Source organism: Cardiocondyla obscurior, linkage group LG24, assembly GCF_019399895.1.
Source record: "Cardiocondyla obscurior isolate alpha-2009 linkage group LG24, Cobs3.1, whole genome shotgun sequence".
NCBI lineage: Eukaryota > Metazoa > Arthropoda > Insecta > Hymenoptera > Formicidae > Cardiocondyla > Cardiocondyla obscurior.
The window spans coordinates 2,478,742-2,500,842 of NC_091887.1; the positions used below are offsets into that span (position 1 = coordinate 2,478,742).

At 42.6% G+C, this 22,101-nt stretch overlaps 1 protein-coding gene across 6 annotated transcripts in view; it reads left to right on the forward strand.

The window, feature by feature from the left end:
- Nfat (NFAT nuclear factor) overlaps window positions 1–21,904 on the forward strand; it is a 32,544-nt gene extending 10,640 nt beyond the window's left edge. Inside the window, exons 1-10 of one of the 6 annotated variants that reach the window (XM_070671933.1) lie at window positions 2,538–3,151; window positions 11,554–11,873; window positions 13,054–13,357; window positions 14,719–15,231; window positions 15,423–15,881; window positions 16,110–16,682; window positions 16,916–17,290; window positions 17,438–17,766; window positions 17,942–18,307; window positions 18,524–21,904. In XM_070671933.1, the coding sequence (XP_070528034.1) occupies window positions 3,022–3,151; window positions 11,554–11,873; window positions 13,054–13,357; window positions 14,719–15,231; window positions 15,423–15,881; window positions 16,110–16,682; window positions 16,916–17,290; window positions 17,438–17,766; window positions 17,942–18,307; window positions 18,524–19,129 (3,975 nt within the window). In that variant the 5' untranslated portion in view covers window positions 2,538–3,021 and the 3' untranslated portion in view covers window positions 19,130–21,904. Of the gene's footprint in view, window positions 1–2,537; window positions 3,152–11,012; window positions 11,217–11,553; window positions 11,874–12,361; window positions 12,544–13,053; window positions 13,358–14,718; window positions 15,232–15,422; window positions 15,882–16,109; window positions 16,683–16,915; window positions 17,291–17,437; window positions 17,767–17,941; window positions 18,308–18,523 lie in introns of those variants that run through there. The other 5 variants (XM_070671937.1, XM_070671935.1, XM_070671936.1 and 2 more) reach the window with 5 other exon arrangements.
- The last annotated feature ends 197 nt before the right edge of the window (window positions 21,905–22,101 follow it).

A 22,101-nucleotide genomic window follows, 5' to 3' on the forward strand; every position in this document is an offset into this window, starting at 1 on the left:
CGCGCCGTTTAGATTTAGACTCGGTTAAATTTTAATGACGCCAGGCAGTGAAACGTATATACGGCGCTCACGTCAATTTAATTAAATAGTATGGAAGTGGTACATAATACGGCGACACCTGACTGACTGCCGGTACGTGCGATTAAGAACCCTCGCATGTTATCGCGCCCACCCTGCCTTTGTTCGAAACGAGGCAAATAATTGATGAAATTAGAATCGAGGGCGGCGATACGATCTGAACGCACGTGTGCGAAATTCGATCCCTCATTTTCGAGAGCGCGGCAGGGGGGTGTTATTTTTTTTTTTCGGTCCATCTTTTAGCGCTAATGAGTCAGCGAGCGGATGCGCGACACTTGCCGTATTTTCGCGCGTTCCAAGATCGGCGACTTGAGTTTCCGTGGCAACCGAGATAGCAATAACAAATAGTAAATATATACCTGCGTTTGGCACAACGTCGCCAATGTCCGTGCGATTTTTCGGGTCCACGTAACTCGGAAAATTCGCCCCGCGACGATGTTTCGCGAATCCGGCAAGCCTTCCGAAATATATGTCGAAGAATCGACGATATGATTGCCGAAAGAATGATACAGCCGCGAAGAAGAACCGCGGAGAGAAAATCACCGTTTGAACGTTCTTTCTTTTTTTTTTTTCCTTTTTCTTTTCTCTTTTTGCCGTTAAATTGCCCGCGCGAAAAACGCACGGATTCGCGAATCTGTGCCAAGACCATCGGTCCGCGCGGCGAAGGTAACTGCATCGCTCGTGGAAAGTTCCTTTTCCCGCCACCGCCCCATGGGCAAAAGCTTACGGGGTTTTCCTCTGGTACAGGAAATACGGGATCACCGACGAGCGGTGCGAATAATCGTCCCAGGTTCGAGGCGGCCTTACACCATATGCAATCTTTCCGCCGTTATGCAACTGCACGGAGACGCCGATTTACCGGGATCATTATTTTATTGTGTAACCATCTCGCTAAATTATACATACAGTGTCCGCGTCGCGTTTGCGCGCCGGGTCCCCCCCGTTTCTCGCCCGTGTCGCAGACTTTTTGCTCAAAAACGAAAGTTATACGCGGCTCGCTCACGTTCACTTTCGACCGCTCGTTATTCGGCGAAAAAGATAAAAAAAAAATTGAGAGAGAAAAAAAAAAAGAAAAGAAAAATCCAAATCGCCTTTGAGTCTATAGTTTATACTCTTTCTCCGCGCGTTCGATGCGATCTCGACGCACGCGCGCAATTCCTTCTTTTTTTTTTTTTTTTCCTCCCGCGTATCGCTGAAACTGCGGAATTGTAGCTTCGTGTATAAATAGCAATTACAATAGATTATACAACGGATTGATAACCGCGCGCTATCGCGGCGCATCTCGGTTTAGACATCGCTGCACGCGGCTCGTAAACGCCTCGCGGGATCGTAAACTTATAATCGACCTTTGACGTCACACGATCGACGCCGCGCGATCGTGACGCGTACGAAGCGCGCGCCCGCGCGCGTATATAATCGATCACGCTCGTTTGGATTATCTAATCGCTCGTGCGCGCCGCGGAGGAATTCTCTCACGGAGCATTCGTACGAAAACCGAGGCGGCCCGGCCGTGCACGCCCGGCGGAGGAGCCTGCATTTGCGTGCCGATTGTCCTTCGAAAATACGCACGCGGGTGGAAGGTGGGGGAGTCATTTGAGCGAAAGAAACTCTGCCGAGGTTGCGCAATTCAGTTACAGCGCGTCTGTCATCTTGTCGCCTGGATCTCCACGGTGGAAGGAAGGGAGAGATATTTAGTTTACGCTGCTTACTTTATGTAACTTTTTGTCCCCCCTCTTTTCTCTCTCTCTCTCTCTCTCTCTCTCTTTTTTTTTTTTTTTTTTTTACGTAACTTCTACTCGCGGAGTTAATCTTACGATAGCCCTCTTCGTAGGCTCGTTCTTCGGCGGACTCGCTTCGAGAGACGCTTCGGACGCGCGCTAAACTCGGGGTCGATTACGGAAAAATTTCAGGAGCCAATCGTTATCGGGGGGAGTCGTTTCGGCGCCTCCGAACGTCCTTATTAAAATTAGACCTTATCGCGCGTCCTTCCTGCGAAAGAACCGCCGCGGGGACAGGTGCGCCGGTAGTTGAATCGAACGGCTAGCGCCGCCGATAGCGGTTTCCCCCGGGGTAATTAGCGTCCGTTGATTGGTCACCTTCGTCGGCGCGCCATCGCTGCGCCGCCGTCGGCGACGGCGACGAGGACGCCGACGTACGCCGACGTACGCCGCGGCGCCTTAGGTGGGGGCTTATTTACTCGCGCGCGCCCAGGTTGCGCGGATCTCGGGCGAACGGCGTGGAGTTAGTCCGCGCCGCGATGCGCGCTGCGCTTTTACGCTCCGCGACTTGCCGCCGCTCGCTTCCGCATACGCTCGTACATTCGCAGTCTCTTCCTCGTCGCCTAGCCAGCTTATCCCGACCGCTCGCCGACGGACGATGACCGTCGCCGCGCGTCCGACCAAACGTTCGAATTCAAGCCGCGCCGGTGGTCGATGTCGAATCGATACCTCGCATCGATACGTGGAACCGCGGGCCCGCGTGCACGGTGCAATTTGAAAAGAGACCTCTCCCTAATCGGCGGAAAAATAATTGCGGAAAAGAGAAACACGTCTGTCTCCGTGTAATATACGCCGGATCGTGGGGACACGTGACGCACCGTCATCAAGACAATTCTCGCGGGTGAAGCAAGAAGAGATAAGAGATGGGAGTGGATCTCTGAACGGTTTTACGAGCGATTTAAATCTTGCGTGGCTCGGACGGCGCGCGAAACGCAACGGGGCGAAGTTTTTTTTTTTTCCCCCCCGTTTTCTTTTTGTTTTTCCTCGGCGTGAAAAGTGGGGTCTTAAAGTCTCGCCGTCTCGAGGTGCGAACGACGAAGAGGGGTCACTCGCAGTCGTTAAAGTCGCCCGGTGATTTGTGAGCGATTGGGGGTCTTCGATTTTTTTTTTCCTTTTGTGACGGGAGCAACAACGCGGCGGCGGGAAGCGTCCCGGGGGAGATCTGATGGCACCCGATCTTGAAAAGAGGCGCCAGGAATTGAGAAGGGGCAGTTACGGGACCGTGGACCATGGCAACGATCATCTGGGCATGCTCTTACAGTTGAGGTGCACAGGCGGCACGCCGGATCGTCATGGTAATTCGAGAGGCCCCGGCGGCTGGGCTCAGCCATGCGTTCACCAAGTTTGCTCACTTTCATTCAGAAACGCGAAACTTAACCATTCTGACGGAAACATCGGCTCTGCGTTTCCAGAAGTTCGATTTATTGAATGATCCCTCCCCCAACGTCCTCCCGGTCTTCTCTTCTCCGTACCTCTTCTTCGTTCCTCGCGACGCCTCTCCTCGCGCTAGGACTCTCGTCTAAGATCGCAGCAAGTTCTGGCCCGAGTTTTGTAAAGCACGACCTTTAATATACTAAACCGGTTTGTTGATAAAGAAAAAAAAAATCGCTCCTCGCGCCTCTTTTTCAAGATTACCCGATGTAGATACTGATTTATCGGAGACTGAAACATTTTTAGTCGCAGAATCTTTCTTTTTTTTTTTTTATGTTGTTCGAAAACGATACGCAAGATTTATTAACGTAATAAAAATTTTATTTATATTTTGCGATCGCGAAATGTTGTTACTTTCGGTGAAGACGTCTTCGCGGAGTCGAGCGAGTTTTTTTTAAAAGCACCTTACGAGCTATCAGCACAGACCAGAAACGAGTTATCAATCGCGCTGCAATGACATTACTTTTATGTCCCTGCATCTGTACGTTTACATTAGCGGAACGAAATATTTGCCCGACGTCCATATCGCGGCGCGTTGTTAAAGATGATTAGGCAGCGATAAATATTTTTTCTTTTTCTTCTTCTTCACCGCGAGACATTTACGTGGGAATTTATTTTTCTCTCGCACCTCGAACACTCGAAGAGATTACATTTTTACCTACGTACTTCTCGATCTTAATCCTCAAAAGGGCGCTCGAGGAAAGCAAACGGTACGCGGACCAATTAAAGCTGAGAATTTTTACATAGTAATTAAAAAAAAAATATGACAATTATTAACTGCGAATATATTTTATTAGAAAAAAAAAAAAGATTACGCCGCTAATAACTTCGGTGACTCGTTTAGATTTTTTATTTTATGAGATAAGTATTTTATTTTTTTTTATTTTACGAGATAATTAATAAGAGCTTTTCTGATCTCGTTCGGGGATTTATTTTTATATATATCTTTTTTAGATTGATTTATTTCTGTTAAGAAATTGAAGAAACGCTTTCTTTTTTTATTATCGCGCGCAATCCTGGGATTTTTCCAAATTATCTTTTTATCTTTTTTTTTTTTATTCTTCATCTTTTATTCACATTCTGTTTATTCGTTTGCTTTTCTATTTCCCCTTTTTTTTTCTTTTTCCTTCTTCTTCTTGTTTAGTACGCGCCGTCATGCGTAAAAACGAAGTACAGTAACGAAGTACGGTCTCTGACTTTGCGATTTAACTTTGCGGCCATTGACTCGGAAAAGAAAAAGCCATAGAAATTTTCCTTACCTTGTGATAGGCTCGGGCACGCAATTATTTATAGAAAGGCATAAAAGGAACAGAATAATATCGCTATTTTTAACTTCTTATTTTAGATGTATGTACAGATAAGTGCTAACGAAGTTATCTCCTCCTTTATGCTAGTTGCTTCTCGGCCGTTTTAATAATTTATATTGAAAATTGAAGTAAAATTCTTTCTGTCACGGTATGAAGTCAATTAATGCGTAATGCAAAATACAACAAATAAGGATCGTGAAATCTTATCACAACCGAGAGATATAGAACTTGGTAATTTTCTCCGTTCACAAAATTGTATTTCTAAAGTCGTATTATTTTTACATATATTTTTTTTTTACTAAACGACGCCGCATGTATATATATTTTTTCTTTAAACGCACGGCGTATTAAAAAAATTCAAATGAAACGCAGTTTCACGTGAAGTTTGGCGCGAATTCCGGCGGCTGTTTAAAATCGTCTTTGAACACGAAGCTAAGCTCGCGCGCACGCGCCCGGACGCGCACCTCTCTTTCGCGGGGTTAATAAACTTACAACGAATGTTTTTCCGTACTATCTCCCGCCGGCTTTATTATTGTTGAAAGTACTCCGACGCACTAGTATCACCGCCGACTGGCGGGGAAAATGGCCGCGTGCTCGCGGTTTCAGATAACCTTCGCGGTTCTCGATACGCGCTTAAGGGTCGAGACGCGATGAAATATGAGCGCGAGATACAAGGAGCGAGGAATAAGTGCGGGAGGACGTTGATTCGCGGCGAAAACACGATCGACGTGAACTTCGGGAACAAATTGGCCGAGGAATTACTCGAAAAAAGAAAAAAAAATTAAAAAATAAACGAATAAAAATCGATACGCCTGCTCGAATTTATCTTGCTTGAAAAAGAGCCTTTGAAATTAGAAGAATGATTATTTAACAATATTTTGACTCCACCTCGACGATGCTCTGGCGCGATTGTGAGCGGAATTAAATTTTGTTGCGTGAAGATCGAAATTTTTCGACGGCTTGAAAACGATCGTTTCGCAAGCGGATAATTGAAAAACAAAAACGAGGTCCCAGACAGCGCGACATGTCTTTGCTGGGCGAATATTAATGCGCTCGTATTCCTGTCATTGTTTACAAATGTGCGTGTGTGAATGACGTTATCGATTTCAACGGCTGCGCTCAGGCGGAATCGAATCGGCCGGAGCATTGAATGAGCAAACAGGAGGCTAAATAAAAAAAAGAAAAATAAAAAAAAAATAAAATGGCCCGATAAATTATTTATATACATTATTAGCGCTCCTACGGAGCCGCGATTAGTCCAGATTCGTCGGGGAAACCTCGTTGAAAAACTGAAAACACTTGCGCAATCATAGAACGACGGCGTGTCATACAAATTAATTATCCTCGCTCCGAGAGATTAAACGATTCTCTCTCTCTTTTTTTTTTTTTTCTCTCTTTTTCCCCTCCTCGTAGTGAGAAAATTCAAGCCTCGGAGATTCGATTTTAATAACGTCGCAATATTGTTTCTTTTCGTCTGCCAGCGGGGGCAAAGGTCCGTCGGCGATAAAAGAGAAAGGAAAAAGAGCGTTTGAATTCGCGTGTGCCCCGGCGTAGAAAGACGGAAAGAGTAGATATCCGCGGAGGGAGATGAATCTCGCGGCGAGATTTCGAGAGGAGCCACCCAAGGTTTCCGAAGCGGGTCCCGCCCGCGAGATATATTATGTAAATGTCCGATGTGACTCAGGGATATTAGCTCAGTCTGAAAAGTTCGTTAACTTTAATTGCGTTATCGTAAACACGTACGCGTGTTGCCAAACACGCTTCGGTCCACATGCGATCATCACCCGAAATTGACACGTAGGCCACCGGCGGGGCCTGTAATTCAATGATCGCTAAAATCGCGTGCAAACACGGCGAACCGGGGCCGCGGGGGTATGTGCGCGGCTCGTTAACGGGCCGGCTCGTGTGTGCATAGTTGAATAACGCCTATAACATTGGGATAACGGAGACCGCCGAACGCACGCACGAACGGCCACGCACGCACCGCGCCCGCACGAAACGCACCAACGTTGACTCAATTGGCGGCGGATTGATAAATCCGATTAGATCGAAACCACACGAAACTGGTTTCTCGAGACGGCCGTAGTTAGCGAGCGGCCGACAACAGCTTCCCCTGGGTAACACTTTTTATTTCGAGAGCAAACTGTTTACGCGCGGCCCGCGTTAATTGTCAACGCGCGGCCCCCTTCTCGGGCGAATTACGGCCACGGCGATTGCGGCGAGATTACACCCCGGCTCCTAATCACGTCGAATCTAATTGGGAACGTAATTACCGGCCGAAAGCGATTAAAATCGTGAACGTTAAGGGAAGTAATTGCGCGGGGAAAGGATCGTGATGTTCGTATCTTCACGTTATCTTTCGAATGTGAGAAAAAAAATTCGACGTCTCTTAGACGAGGATAATTTCTATTGAGAAGCTGGGTTTTGAAATCAAGAAGTTAGTTTTTATCCCGCATCTCTAGCGTGACGTTCATATTATTTAATTCTTAAGGCGATTTAATGAAGTCATGCGTTAAACATTTATCCGAAAAGCGGGATCCTCTTGAAATCTTTTATTGGAACTTTTTTTTTTTTTATTAAAATCCACGACTGTTATTTTCGTTGGGGTCGCCGTCTTATCCACCGACATGAGTCGGCGCGAAGTTTGATAAATTAGTATTTACATTAATACATTTGGTTTATACCATTATCTTCGTGGATTGATTAGGACAGAGATAGATACTCTTCGTCTATCTCCCCGAAACAGAAATACAGTTTCGATATCGGCGTCCGTTTCTCCGTTAATTTTTCGAGCACTTCCCGGCGGTCTCGGTGAGCGTCGCTCTCCGTGAAACTCTCCGCGCGAGGTTTGTTATTATTCCAATTATTTTAATCGCGAAAGAAATGGAGCCGTTTAAAGAAACTGGTATTTAGAGCTGATAACCGACGGTCGTATTTTCTAATGTGGATTCACGTCGGCTTTTAAATCGCCGGTGACCGACTAACTTACTCGACGAAAATATCTTCGCTCCACGTCGAGATAGGAAAGAGGACAGGACGCGTGTTTGGAACACGTGGATAGACGTGTTTTTTTATTCCTTTTTTTTCCCTCTACGATTATGGATTTTCTCATTCCCAAGGCCGCGGTAGACAACGCGGTTTACGTTTACATGTCGGTGGCATCGTGATAAAATTAACGACGTCGTTGCCGTCGAAGTCACAGAGCCTCGCGCCGCGTTATGAATATTAATCGATATAGAAATGCCATTGATAAGGAAACGCTTGTAAATTCGTAATTCGTCAATAAGCCGGTTTTCTTATTCGTGCTCTATCGCCCATGGGGAGGAAGGGATCTCGCTTGGCCGTTCGTCTTCGGCCCGAAAATCGTTCCCGGCCAATTATCAAAAATCATTATCCGCTTATCGCGGGCTCGTTTCGAATCGATATACACGATGTTCTTATCGATAAGCCACTGTCGCGCACCTCGTAATCAGGTATCAGTAATCGATAAAATTGATATTTTGATTCTTTATTTTCTTTCCCCGGTGTAGATGCCACCGGTATTTTACTTCAGTGTAGTCGCCTCTCGATTCTTAGTCAAACTTTATTACAGTCCTTTACGCCGCCGCCTTATTCTCATTCCAGGCCCGCCTGGATCTTCTTTTCCCCTCCCCCTCCCTCCCTCTTTCTTTAATCTCCCCCAGCGTCCCGTTATTTCAATCTCGCGGAGGATTTCACTCAATCGCCGGACGCGCAAAAAACATTTTCGGCTTTCCGCTCACCGAGGCCGGCGCTGCGGAATTGTCGAAATTGTAGGGCATTGATAAATACACCCAGGCCTCTATCGTCGCTCCATTTCTTTCACCCTGGTGCCAAGCAGTGCCGAGTTCCTGAAGACTCTTCAGCTCTTATCTTGACTACTTAAGTAGGCTATCAGAGATGCCATTAAGTGTACACAGACCGAGCTTGCATTGTCGCGGCGAATCGTTCGCCGGGATCCCAACGAGGTCTCAAAGTATTTGCGAAAAGAGGAAAAAAAAAAAAAAAAAAGAAGAAGAAGAAAACGCGGAGAAGGTGCCTAGCTGAAATAATCTTCGCCGAGAGAGTAAAGTATTAATAGGCTAATTTTAATTGATTATTAAAACCGACCTTTTTCCACGAAGTGACGGTTCGGCAATTACGCTCAGGTCTTTCGTAGGCACGCTCGAAGGAAAAATTGAGCCGTCCTTTCCAAAGGTTCCCCACCGCCCGTCGAATTCTTCGTGCACCGTCATTAAAAATCGACGTCTCCATTCGGTCGCCTCGATAAAATTCAACCGTGACTCGCGACCTGACACACTTTTTCGACATCTGCTGCCGCGGGGTCTAATTTTAGAAGCGCGATACAGAAGCCCGATCATCCGCCGCTTATCGTGGACTTTCTATTACAGAACCTTAGTCATCTGCATTATTTATAAAATTCTGTTATCCGTTATTCGTTATCAGTGGAACAAGGCACTGCTATAAAAACCGCGCTCTCTATTTTTCTCCCTCCCTTTATCGTTTTTCCCCCTTTTTTTTTTTCCTTCTTTTTCAACGCTGTCCTCCGCATGTTTGCGCCGTTTCTCGATCCCGCGGATTCGCGCGAAGCGAACGCTGAAGTTCGAAATCAATCGGGGGCGCGCCTCCGTTTTCCACCCGTTGCGGCCGCGAGGGATCGATCGGGCCGTCGATCCGTTCCCACTCGTCCTTCCGTCCGGCTCGTCCTGGGTAACGATATATCCTTGAGACTCGAGAGGAGGCGTCGTAGTTAGCGCGCTCGCGCTGTTTGCCGTGTAATAGTAACGATGTTTATCGATCCTGTTATCGAGGGTATGTTCTTCTTTCTCTATCGCGTTCCGCCTCCGTCGCCGGGGCTTCGAGGACACGCGGCCGGAGGAGATAGACGGAGATAAGTGGCGAAGAAGGGGCCGGGAGGGAGGGAGGGGGGAAACCCGCGAGGGGGGCCCTAATTCGTCCCAGGGTGAGCGGGGGTGCCTTTACCGCGCCGCGATAAAGAGTTACATTCACCTCCGCGCGCAGGTGCAACCGCCGCGGTTTATTTATCGGGCTGGCGAGATTGCCCGGGGTAATTAAAAGCCAGCGTCGCCACCCGCGAGACCTTCGCCGATTATTATCTTTATGGCATTGCCGGTTGATTGTGCACCGCCGCTGCCTATCGCGGTCGAGAGCGCCCGGGGTTTTGTTATATTCGCGGGGAGAACCTGCTTCTCGAGCCCGGGGAACCAATTCCCGACGCGGATATGCAGAAAAACGCAAGCAGGCGACCTGACGGAGAAGAAGCCGGATCGCGCTCGGAATTCATAACGCCGTTTGTCCATGCACCGGCCCCGTGGAATAAACCCGGGCTTGGTAGCCTCGCGTGATCTCGCGGGTCGCCTCCTTTTTATTTTTGCGGCGTATCGCCGGCACGTTTTTCCCTCGGCAAAAATTGGTTGTTTCACGGGAGGCGAGCACCGGAGTCGAATTCAATCAACTCCCGGAGCTCCAAGTGGAGCTTACGGAAGGAGGGGGAGGGGGCCTCACGTTGATTGTAACGGACGACGTGTTCGCAGCCCCGGTATCCGCGCCTAGCAAATGAATCCGGGACGGTGGCTAAGCCCCGGGAATTTTTATCTGTTTAGTCCGAATGAGAGTAAGTGGCTTTGGATTTTCCTTCAGCCGTCGCCGAGTACGGCTGAAAAAGAGAACAATGAAAAAGAGAAAAAAAAGAAGTGAATATATAAGAAGAAGAAGAGAGAAATATGTGTATGTAGGCCGAGCGTTTCTTGCGTAAACTTCCGACGGCCGGTGTGCGGTAAGATGAAACCGGCGAAAAGGAACAAGTAGATTGATACTTGAACGAGATGGAAAATCACGGGGAACCGGCTGAATAAACTCTAACGGCGATTTTGCACCGCGGGAAAAAGGAACGATTCGTCGCAATTCGACGTGACATAATGATCGGCAATATAACGTCGGCGTCAGAAAAGGAACGAGGGGAAAGGGAGAAAGCGGGAGAAACGAGATTGGAAACCGACAGGCCGGGTCGTTGACATCGTTCCGTGATTTTCCTCGACGTTCACATAGATGCATCTCTTATGCACGTGTGTGCACGCGCCGATTACGTGCCTCCACCCTTCGCGGCCGCCGCGGCGGAAAGGGGGTGGGGTGGGAGAGAATCGAACCCCGTCGCCACCAGTTGCGTCCGCGATTGCAACTTCACCCCCACGCAATTATCCCGGCCCAGTAGTCGACGTGTTTCTATAGATAGACCGTACGACATTGCACTGCCTCCCTCCCCCCTTGCCGCCACCCTCCCTTTGCCTTTCTGCGCCTCCGCCTTTTCGCTCCTCGACGTATTTCGCATCCCTTTTTTTTTCCCCCCTTTTTTTTTTTTGCTCTTCCCTTTTTCTTTATTTTTTTTCTCCCTGGGTTTATCTCTCTCGTTCCTCGACGACCCGGGCCCCGACTTTTCACGCCCGACGCCCGTAAATCGAGACTCCGGGCGGGCTCGTCAATGTCTCTTCGAAACCGTTGCCTCTCGTCAATTTGACGGGGGTGACTCGAACGGGGCTCGGTGGCGAACGGACAGTCCGGGGACCAACGATGGTTCTCTCGATCGGTAGTATACCTAACAATTTCAGCGCTTTTGATCTTGGGGAGGGTAGACGAGAGTTTGCTTCGATAGTTCAGGAAATTATTAAATTAATCTAAAATCAAACAAATTAATTAATTAATTAAAATCGAATAACTTATAAAATCACAAGAACATGTTTTTTTTCTTTTTTTTTTCTTTTTCTTTTTTTTTTTGTTTAAATCCCCCGTGTCTATTTATATACAGCCGGCGTGTTTTTCCACGCGGTCCGGTATTTAAAACTCTTCCCGTGTTACTTGGAAAACCAGTGAGAAACGACGACCGGACTTACTGGAATAACGAGATCGCCTTTAATACATTGCAGGTAGCAATGCAGGCGGTGCGCCGTCAACGGTGACAGCATCGTCCGTCTCGAGAAGCACCGCAGGTAATCGCGCCCACTCGGCGACCAGAAGAACGGTTAATAATCAGCAGCGACAGCAGCCACCGACCTCGCAACAACAGCAGCAGCAGCAGCAGCAACCGCAGCAACCAAAACAATCCAGATTCCCATCGTCCTTCGGTGGCGTAATCGCGAGAGGCTCTGATGAGCACGGGCCCAGGACCGGTACGACCCAGGACGACAATTCAAACGACTCCGGCCTCGGCTCCGAAGAACGCCAACAGCACTTCAACAACGTCAATGTTAGTATCCGTTAACGACATTAACGTCATTAGCTCGCTGTCAACCGAATGATTTAATTACGCTTACTACTTGTTTGGAACATAGAGTTTCTGTCTGATGATAATAATAATTAATAACTTTGTGCATAATATTAAATATATATCCGACATTAATTTGTTAAAGCTCTAGACTCTGTCTGACAGTAAAGCTTTAGCGTGCAAAAGTTCTTAGATTTCAGGGGCCCGTAAACTTGCTTTTAAATTTTTTTTTTCTCTCTCTCAAAGTTGCAATAATCGCGGAAACTTAAGAATAATGAAAGCGCTACGAACGAGCGTTGAAAATGAGTTAAGAAAAAAAAAAAAGAAAGAAAAAAGAAAAGCAAAAGAAAAAAAAAAGAAAGAGGGATGAAATTCCCGCGAGTCCGCAAGTTATTACTTCAGCCTAACTGTTTTTTGCTTCCTATATCGTTTTGTTTTCTTTTTCTCTTTATCTGAAAGATGGAAAAGTGAAGAAGATGAAGAAAGAGTTGACGGGCCTCTCTTGTGGTCCGTGCGCGTTCCTCACTCTTCCTACGGTTATGGCACTGAGTCACCCTGTCGTTAGAAGCCAGATGAAGTTATTTAATGTGTTCACGAGGGTACGCGTGATCATCATCAATATCGTCATCGGAGATCGCTGACCGCTCGAACGGTAGTTGAACCCAGTCGAGTTCTGATTCGTTAAATTAAGCACACAGACGCTCACGCACATACGGGGTGTTCCCGTTATTCCGTTCGCTCAAGCTCTTTCCCGTAATATCGGAACAAAAAGCGATGCCGCGTTTTTGAAATATTCAATGTCGAGAATTTTCTGCTTTAACAATTTAGTTGGATTAAACGTTTGATTTTTCATTAACTTCGATGTCTATTAATATTGGCGCTTTCGCCGAATAAAAATTTAAAGTAAAAAGAAAAAAAAAAAAGAAAGTAATAGCAAAGTTACAACTAGTTTGTTAATTAATTGCCAAAATTTTTTGTGTATAACATTTCAGGTTCTAGCACTAATTTTTTCATCTTCTAGTTATTTCAATTGTATTGATTTTGAAAGTATCCTATTTTTTTCCCTTTTTTTTTTTCTTTTAAATTATACTTTTGAAATTCTTGATGTTTGATATGACTCTGTGCATACGTAGATTTATTAATTCCGCGATTGGTTTATCAGCTCTGGAACAACGCCGGCGAGGAGGATTCGAAGAGAAGGAAAATGGATATCAAACTGGAGTCCGAGGACGCGAACTTCGCGTTTCCGGAAGTAGCCCCCGGCACCAGCCCCGACAATAAGTCACCGACGGTCAGAGCCACCGTTAATGGGATCAGTTTGGAAGGAATATCCGACAATAGAACCGGAAACGCCAACTCCATAGGCAGGGTGGTGGGAATAACCAGGCCTCGACCTGCCATGGGTGTGTTAAACAAAAGGACTCCGATTACACATCAGGGTCCCGTAACCCTTATCTCGCAACTATGTACGTCTTTCACCAGCTTTATAAAAAAAAAAAAATTAATCTTTTAATTACAAACGAATTCAAGTGGCGCGGCACAAATTTAACTCGCAAGTTTCTAAGATAGACCGTGGATACTGAAACGTTTCTAGCGATTGTTTTAATCTTTTCAAGTCTTGAACTCTTGACTTTATAAACCTTTGGTCTTTAGATTACGTGGGCTTGTATCATGGGTTTTCGATTCTTAAACTTTCAGTACCGCTTGTTTTCAGACATTAACGATTTTACGAGCTTCTATTAAAGATAATATAATCTATATGTTTATACCTTTTTTTTTTTTTTTTTTTTTTTTTTTTAAGAAATATATTCGCGATTATTACAATTTAATATTTTTAACAAATGATAAATTTCACCGCCGGTTGATGCGGCTGTACAAAATTATCACAACTTTTCCTGTAACCTATTTATCAATCGAATGTATGTTCAGTAATATCAATTGAAGTATAACATCAACAACGATCTTATGCACTTTATTGCATGTCATAAACTCGAGTCACTTTTGAAAAGCTTGTTCTGCTTGAAGTTTATCTTGCTGGAAGAAAGACATGAGCATATCATTACCTCGGAAGCCGCATTGTTACCTTAAATATTTTGCAACAAGAGCGAGCGCATTAGTGAATTCATTTCCGGCAAAATAATTTATTTTTATTTTTCTTTTTTTATTTTTATTGTCGATAAGGTATCTCGGTATGATTCAAGAGCCGACACTTTTTTCTCTTTCTCTCATATAGATAAGAAAAAAAATATGCATTGATATATGCGCAAAATTAGATACCTTTCGTTTCTTGATATTAAATATAGGTCAAATCAATATTTATAACTCGTTAATATTAGAATAATATTTTATCTTGAGCAAAACGCGTAAAAATAATCATAGAAGTATCTTTACTTATTTTATTTTTTTTTAATTGAAAATTAAATTAAATTAATACTACGATTTTTTTTACGATCTATTCTAAAAATCTTGTAAAAACTTTTTAAACCGTTAAAGCTTGAATATATTAAATTTAAGATATTTAATAATTTTATTTTACGGGCGATTTGAAAATTTCTATTTTCTAGATCTCTAAATAGTCGAGAATCTCTAATTTATTATCGTCTAGTTTGCTCTTGGATCGTTTCCAGCTCGATATATCTGCATCCTTCCTTTGGCATTCCTTCAACAGGCCAATGGTAAACATTTCGCTATCCACAGATCTCGGCTATCTAACTCTTTATTTACGAACGTCTGCATGCTCCGTAAATTTCCTGACCTGACCCACTCTACGGTTAAATCCACGCATTATCCCGATCTAACTTAATTTATGGTGTTATCTGATCGACAGCCAACATTTCCGCGGACGGCAAGACTCAACTACAAATTGTTTGTCAGCCCGAACAACAGCATCGAGCTCGCTATCAGACAGAAGGGTCCCGGGGCGCGGTGAAGGACCGTAGCGGAAATGGTTTTCCCATCGTTCGACTGATCGGCTACGACAAGCCGACGACTCTACAAGTATTCATCGGCACCGATCTTGGCCGAGTGGCGCCTCACATGTTTTACCAGGCTTGTCGAGTAAGCGGCAAGAATTCTACACCCTGTATGGAGCGAAAGATTGATGGCACGATTGTGATTGAGATCGATATGGATCCGGCAAAGGATGTTACCTGTGACTGCGTTGGCATTCTTAAAGAGCGTAACGTCGACGTCGAACATAGATTTCCTCAAGAAGCAGGCTTGTTGCAAGGTAGAAGCAAGAAGAAATCCACACGATGCCGCATGGTCTTCCGCACGACTATCACGCACACCGACGGGACTACAGAGACGTTGCAAGTCTGCTCCCAGCCAATAGTCTGCAGTGAGTTGACTGATATAATGGATATTTTAGAAAAGCATTTAGAACAGCATTTAGAAAAATTGATTAAAATAAAGAAGGCAAGAATAAGCTAACAAAGTGTAGCAGATGAAGTTATAAAATAAAGTTTGAATTCCGTTAAGAAAGTTCATGATCTCTTTTCTTACAAAGTCGTCGATCTTGTATATTCGTAGCTCAACCACCTGGAATTCCAGAGATCTGCAAAAAGTCTCTAACGTCTTGCCCGTGCACGGGCGGGTTAGAACTCATAATACTCGGTAAGAACTTTCTGAAGGACACTCAAGTAGTCTTTCAACTAGACACCGATGATTTATCGAGTAGCCTGGAACCGCACTGGGAGCGCACTGTGTTGCCGGACAAGGAGCATTTGCATCCAGTGCATTTGGTATGCATTATTCCACCTTATCGCAGGCAGGATCTAGCGCCTACGGAAACAGTCAGCGTCAAATTGTTCGCGGTGTCCTCTGGAAAAACCAGCGAACCCCATACTTTTCTTTACACAGCTGCCTCCACTCCCCCGCAACCATCCATAGGCAAAGTTGAATCTATTTCACCTCCGCTAACAAACGGTGACACTAGTCTGGTCACACCTTCCGCTCCAGTGCCGCTGACCACGGGTGTCGCATCCAATAGTAAGTTTGATTATTGCAATAATTCTATTTTGCAAAATTATATTTCTTAACTCTACAATAAATTCAATTTCAGATATATTTAAATAATGATATTTGATTTTTTACTTTTCTATACTTACATTTTTAATTTGTAAATTATCTTCGAAAAGTGTTAAGTTTTTTTTTTTAGTTCACGAAAAATTAATCTCTTGATAAATGATTAAATGTGATGTATTTATTATTTAATAGATCTCTTGACGCAAACAGCAGCGGGAGCTGCAAATTTCTTGACAAACGCGCCGGCTCAGTCGCAACAAAGTGTCTCTCCGGAAACGTTAAAAAGTGATCCCAGTCCACCACCAGCGGCAACGCCCCAGGTGACTCCAGTGATGCTGTGGACGTCGCAATCCTCGAACTCTGAAGTTATGATGCCACCTCCGGCGCTCGTAGCAAATCCTTTAATAAACCGACGATCCTCGTCCAATCTTCAGCTGATTCTGCCGGATAATTTAAAAACAGAAGTGCTGGATGAAAACAGTCAGAATAGTATGCTGAGTGAAAATAGCATGCAAAGCATTCCGACGCCGACAACGGCTACAAACGGACCGACAGCGGTCACATCTCCCCTACAGCAATTAGTCGGCGAGAGTTCTATAGAAACTGCATCTTCGCAGGCTGATATTATCAAAACCGTTGGTGTTGCAACGGCTAATAGCAGTCCCGTGCAAGAGACTGTGACTGGTCTTCTCGGCGTAGTAGATTTAATACGTACTCAGCATCCTATGTCAATGGTGAACACCCATCATCAAACTTCATTTGGAGGCGAGTATTTGAAATGAGTTAATAATAAATCGATAACAAGTATTTGTGTTATCTAAAAAAAAGAAAAAATATAATATAATAGTATTCGATAACGCAATTAATCTTCGATTATTTTTATTCTTAAATCTTAAATTAAATTAAATTAAGATAAAAATAAAATAAAATTAAATTAAATTAAATTTTAAATAATTATAAGTATTAAAATATATTAATTTTGTAAATTTTAATTATAGGCATACATGAGTCGACGCAGGTTCAAGTTCTTAGTCCTCACCGCCTTAAGGATACAAACGGTGTTTTATCGACGGACACTAGCTCCAATGGAGCTTCCCTTCAAGGTGCCGGCGTAGTTGATCTTCGCATGAAGCACCACCATCATCCCGACTTTAGTGCGCTATCGACTTATCCCGGTACTTCCGGAGCGCAATCAATGTCGACGACGAATAGTCATGCGGTGGAAAAGTACCTGAATCACATAGAGTCCTCGGTTGGCACTACCGAGGAATCTAATAATCCTGAAAATGAGTTCGCTATTCAACAGCGAGCTTCTATTATCTCGGGAAGCAGTCAACAGTCGACAGCTTCTTCGGGAATTTTAGCCAATACAGGTAAAATATTGTAAAATTTTTTTTACACAACAAATAATTCTTATGGAATAAATAAATTTTTTTTTTTTTTTAGTTTATCACGTTCTTAAAGATTATAATTCAAGTAGTTTTAATAATGCATCACACACAATCGGTATATTGTTTCAGGACAAAGTTCAGTAAAGTTGGACTCTTTAGTAAACCCCGCAACTGAACAGATAGTTTCCCCATTGCACTCTGTGAATCCCAATTCTACTACAATGTTAACCCATGTAACAGCAGAACACGAACCAAGTAGCAGCAAGACAATGTTACTTGAAGCGCTAATTCCATCGCAAACGGTACAGCCTTTGGGAGAAATGACGTCTACGGCATCAGTGCCTGCAACGACGGTAGAACAAACAGGAGACAGTTTACTAACTACTATCAATGCAGCATTATTACCACAGATGCCAGAGCCGCAAGTCAGTTCGACAGCTGTTTCGTCAAGTTCTACGGTAATTTTTTTTTTAATTAAAAAAAAAAGAGATTAAACAGAAAAATATAAAAATGTTGAATCTAAAAATAATGAAGAATACCCGAAAAAAAATTTCTAATTTATTAAAAAAAAAAAACTTAATTTTAGAACTTTTTTATGAATAAATATATATATATATTTTTTTTTTTTATTAGGTTACTGGTAATACGATGCCGGCAGAACGTATGCAACAACAAATGCAAGTGTTAACACAGCAAGACGTAGCAGTAATGCAACAACAGGTACAGCAAGTTGAACAGGTAGTCGCACAAGCACAGCAGCAAGTTGAACAGGTTGTCGCGCAAGCACAACAACAGGCAGTCCAAGTGGTGCACCAAGCCCAACAACAGGTAGTGCAGCAAGTAGTACAACATGCTCAAGTCGTACAGCAAGCAGTACAACAAGTGCAAGCTGTACAGCAAGTCCAGGCTGCTCAGGTAGTACAACAAGCTGTACAGCAGGCGACTGAAGAAGTCGTGCAACAAGCAGTGCAGCAAGCAACACAAGAAGTCGTGCAGCAGGTTAGTAACATTAAATATTGTTACGTCTGACATAAAATTCGCAGCTTCCGGGCGGTTCCTGCGGAATCTGGTCCGCTCGTTTCTCGTCGGAATTTAGCAAGACGGAACGTGCGCGAAATACTTCACTTAACACTTTATTACACATTTATATGTTCATAAATTATTAAAAAATTAATTTTAAATTAAATACAATAATTCATATTAAATAAATTCCAGGTACAAGCAGTACAGCAAGCTGTCCAGCAGGCTCAAGCGGCCCAAGCGATGCAGCAGGCTGTGCAACAAGACATCGGTTCTATGCTTAGTCAGCCGGCGGGATTTGTGGCCGAGGCTAGTTCTGCTTTGGCTAGTGGAGCTGCTCAGGAACCCTCTCAACAGCGTTTGACCAACGCAGCGGAGCAAGCCATTAACAATGTTATTACTAATGCCACAAAGGCCATTATTAACAATCGGCCAATTTCAACAACCACCGCTCATGCAATCATCGCAACGAAAAAAATCTTAAACAGTGTGGCGACTCAAAGCGCGCAATTGATGAACAATGCGATGGAAGGAATCCTGCCGAAATCCCCCTCAGCACAAAACAATATCATTGAACAAGTAGCTAGCAAATCACCGCCGGTCGCACTTCCGGTGACTTCAAATTGTCAGGCTGTGGCCAACGCTCCGATTTCCAATCCCGCCGCAAACACGTCATCTAATCGCAAAACAGAAGACGGAATGCTGCCTCAAGAGCTCACTTCCATGTCGGAACACGATCTTCTGAGTTACATCAATCCAAACTGTTTTGAACAGCTTCCTCAGAGTGGGTTTCTCTTGTAGTACCATCGCATTTTTCAATCAGCGGCAGAGGGGATAATGTTTTTAACGAATTTATTTTTGAATAAAAGTTCAAAGAAAAATCTGCCTTCCGTGTCCTGCGTTTGGTGCTAAATACAATCGGCTGGTTTGAAATTTCACTTGCCTTGTGTATTGAACAGTGAAAACATTGGCGCGTAGGCCATAACTAGCTAAATGTGGGATACAAGGATTCAAGAACGTTTAAAAAAAAAAAAAGAAAAATTGAAACGTCTTGGAAATTAATATACGATGTTTTTTGAACCTTTGCGTTGTTTGGATTGCGCAGGATTAACCTCGGACTCGGGTTACAAGATCATTACCTTGTTCCGATATTGATAATTTTATGTCACATTTGTGATGTGATGCAAAGTTCTTTTTATAGAAGAGAAAGTAGAAGTGCACTGTGGCAACTTTGGGTTTCGATACGTTTCTCTAGATTCCTTTTTGAAATTCTTGTAGTTACGGACGTTAGGAATTTAGAATTCCTAATCTCCGAGCTATTGGTCTTTCTAACTTTAATTCTTTCGGTACAGTAATTAAAAGGCATTCCTGTTAAACGATAGACATATTCGATGGCACTAAATATATATAATATACACGCCAGAGAATTTCACGTATTTTTAAAGAATGTTTTCGTTGTCTTTTGTGCCGAAAGGGTTAATCGGATTCTACAATAAGATATTATTGATTATTTATTATAACAAACGTTTTGACGACCCAAAGTTTTCAGAGATACTTCCTGATTATCTTGTGATCGACGGCAAAGGCAAGCCGTAAAGTCCACAGCAGCAAAGCATCATAAATCGGGAACTATTAACATGTAAGTATAAGACGGGCGCATGAGAAAGCGCGACAAATTCAGATGTTCTTCTCTTTCACACACCTTTTCTTTCTGTGTTTTATCTTTTCCAAGAATCGTCATTCTTCCTTAACGATTCGTTATTTATCGTAAATGATGTATGTGCAACTAAATATGTCGCATTATTATCTTGTGCGCTATATTAATCTACTTTGAATTCTTTTTGTTTGCAGAATTCGCAGAATGATACGTAATTAATGCAAATGTAAAAAAAAAAAAATATGTTGTAAATGTTCAGATAATTAATCTTAATAATTAGACATAATCCTTAGATATCGCGTTTCAAAACTGAGTCCCAAGCCTAGGATGCAACTATGGTGTTTTAGACCTTATTAATTAATAATTTAATATTGCTGAAAAAAAAAAAAAAAAAAAGAAATTAAATCTTGAGAAATAACAAAGGAGAATCCGGCCTAATTTAGTTTTATTTTTGAAATTTTGAAATTTTTATTTCTTATTTTTGTAAAATTACAAAAAAAAAATTTAAAAAAATTAAAAAAAAAAGATGAAATATATAGAAACACGTATGTGTAATTATGTGAAATATATTATGCTGTTGTGACTTGATTTCATTACGAAAGAATGGATCATCTCGTCACTGTGGTCTTCACATGTCTCAAGAATGCATATATTTCGTACGTTATTTTGTTTTCTTCTCTTTTTTGTTAGTACATCGATAATGATAATAGAATTATGTAAGTGCATTAACGTTATCATTATTTGATACAGAGATAGAAAAAATGACAGGGAATGAGAGAGAAAGAGAGAGAGAGAGAGAGAGAGAGAGAGAGAGATTACGTTGTATGTTAAAGTAGTATATATATATATCTAATATATATATATATATAATATATTATATATTTTATATATATATATTTTTTACGTTTATCCAAAGAGAGAGTAGAGTGCGGGCTAAGTAACAAAGTGAGCTTATTAAGGATATATGTTCATATAATTATTATATATATATATATTGGATGTAACTAAAGTGCGACACAAAGATCTTTAACAACGAGTACATTTTCATTTACTTTTAGATTTCCTGTATAAATATACCTCAAGATATCAATGTAATCTCAAATAGTCCCCTCTTTATTTTTTACCAATTTTACGTCGCATGAATCCAGGATTATGCATTGGTTACGAGTTATACGTAATTATAAAACATTGGGTTTATAAAACTTCGATTTTTTTTTAAATGAAATGGTGCACTTGTACCTAAATATTTATGCTTAATGATTATCGTGGAAAAAAAAAGAAAAGAAAATCTTTTAAATTTTTACCCTTTTTGCATATAAAGTCTCAGAGAAATATAAATATCCTTGAAATGTTATATTATTTTTAAGCTTTACTGATCTCAAATATTTTGACATGTTTAATTAATTCTTGAATCATCAAGTTTTCTCTCATATCACTTTAATATTTCGCACTTTAGCGATATCCTGTGTACGTATATCGCGACATCGAATTTTCGGGGGCTAAGCTCCCATATGTTCAAGACGAGCGGTGCTAATATTCGCCAAGATTATGTAGTTAATAGATGAAAAAAAAAAGAGAGAGAGAAAGAAAGAAAAAGATTTTATAACGAAAAATATAATGAAACATTTATCGTCGCGACAGCAACATGTCTTTGTAGCCAAGTATATATACACGCGTATATACATACATATATATTTTATATTGACCGTTATAATGTATCCGTAGTCGCACGCGATGACTAATGGTTCGCCTCAACAGGAAAAATAACTTGTGTACCACTTGCGATATGTGAAATTGTAAACGTGTGCTCTTCTTGTTGTACGCACGTACTGATAATAGCTATCAGCCTAACTTCGACAAAAATTCGTAACAATGTATCATTATTTACTCCTGTAAGTTGAATAAATGTTTCACAATAATATTCTTATGCGCATTTCATTTTCTATGTCTTGCTCGGAGGATTCTAAATTAATTGGAAAATTAATATATAATCACAGCGGAATTTATGTATGTACGTGAAACAGCTTTCTTTAAAAGAGAATAGTTAATGACACGTGCAAAGTGTGTTCTTTGTAATGTATAGTTTATAATAAAATAAATTTTATTTATATAACAT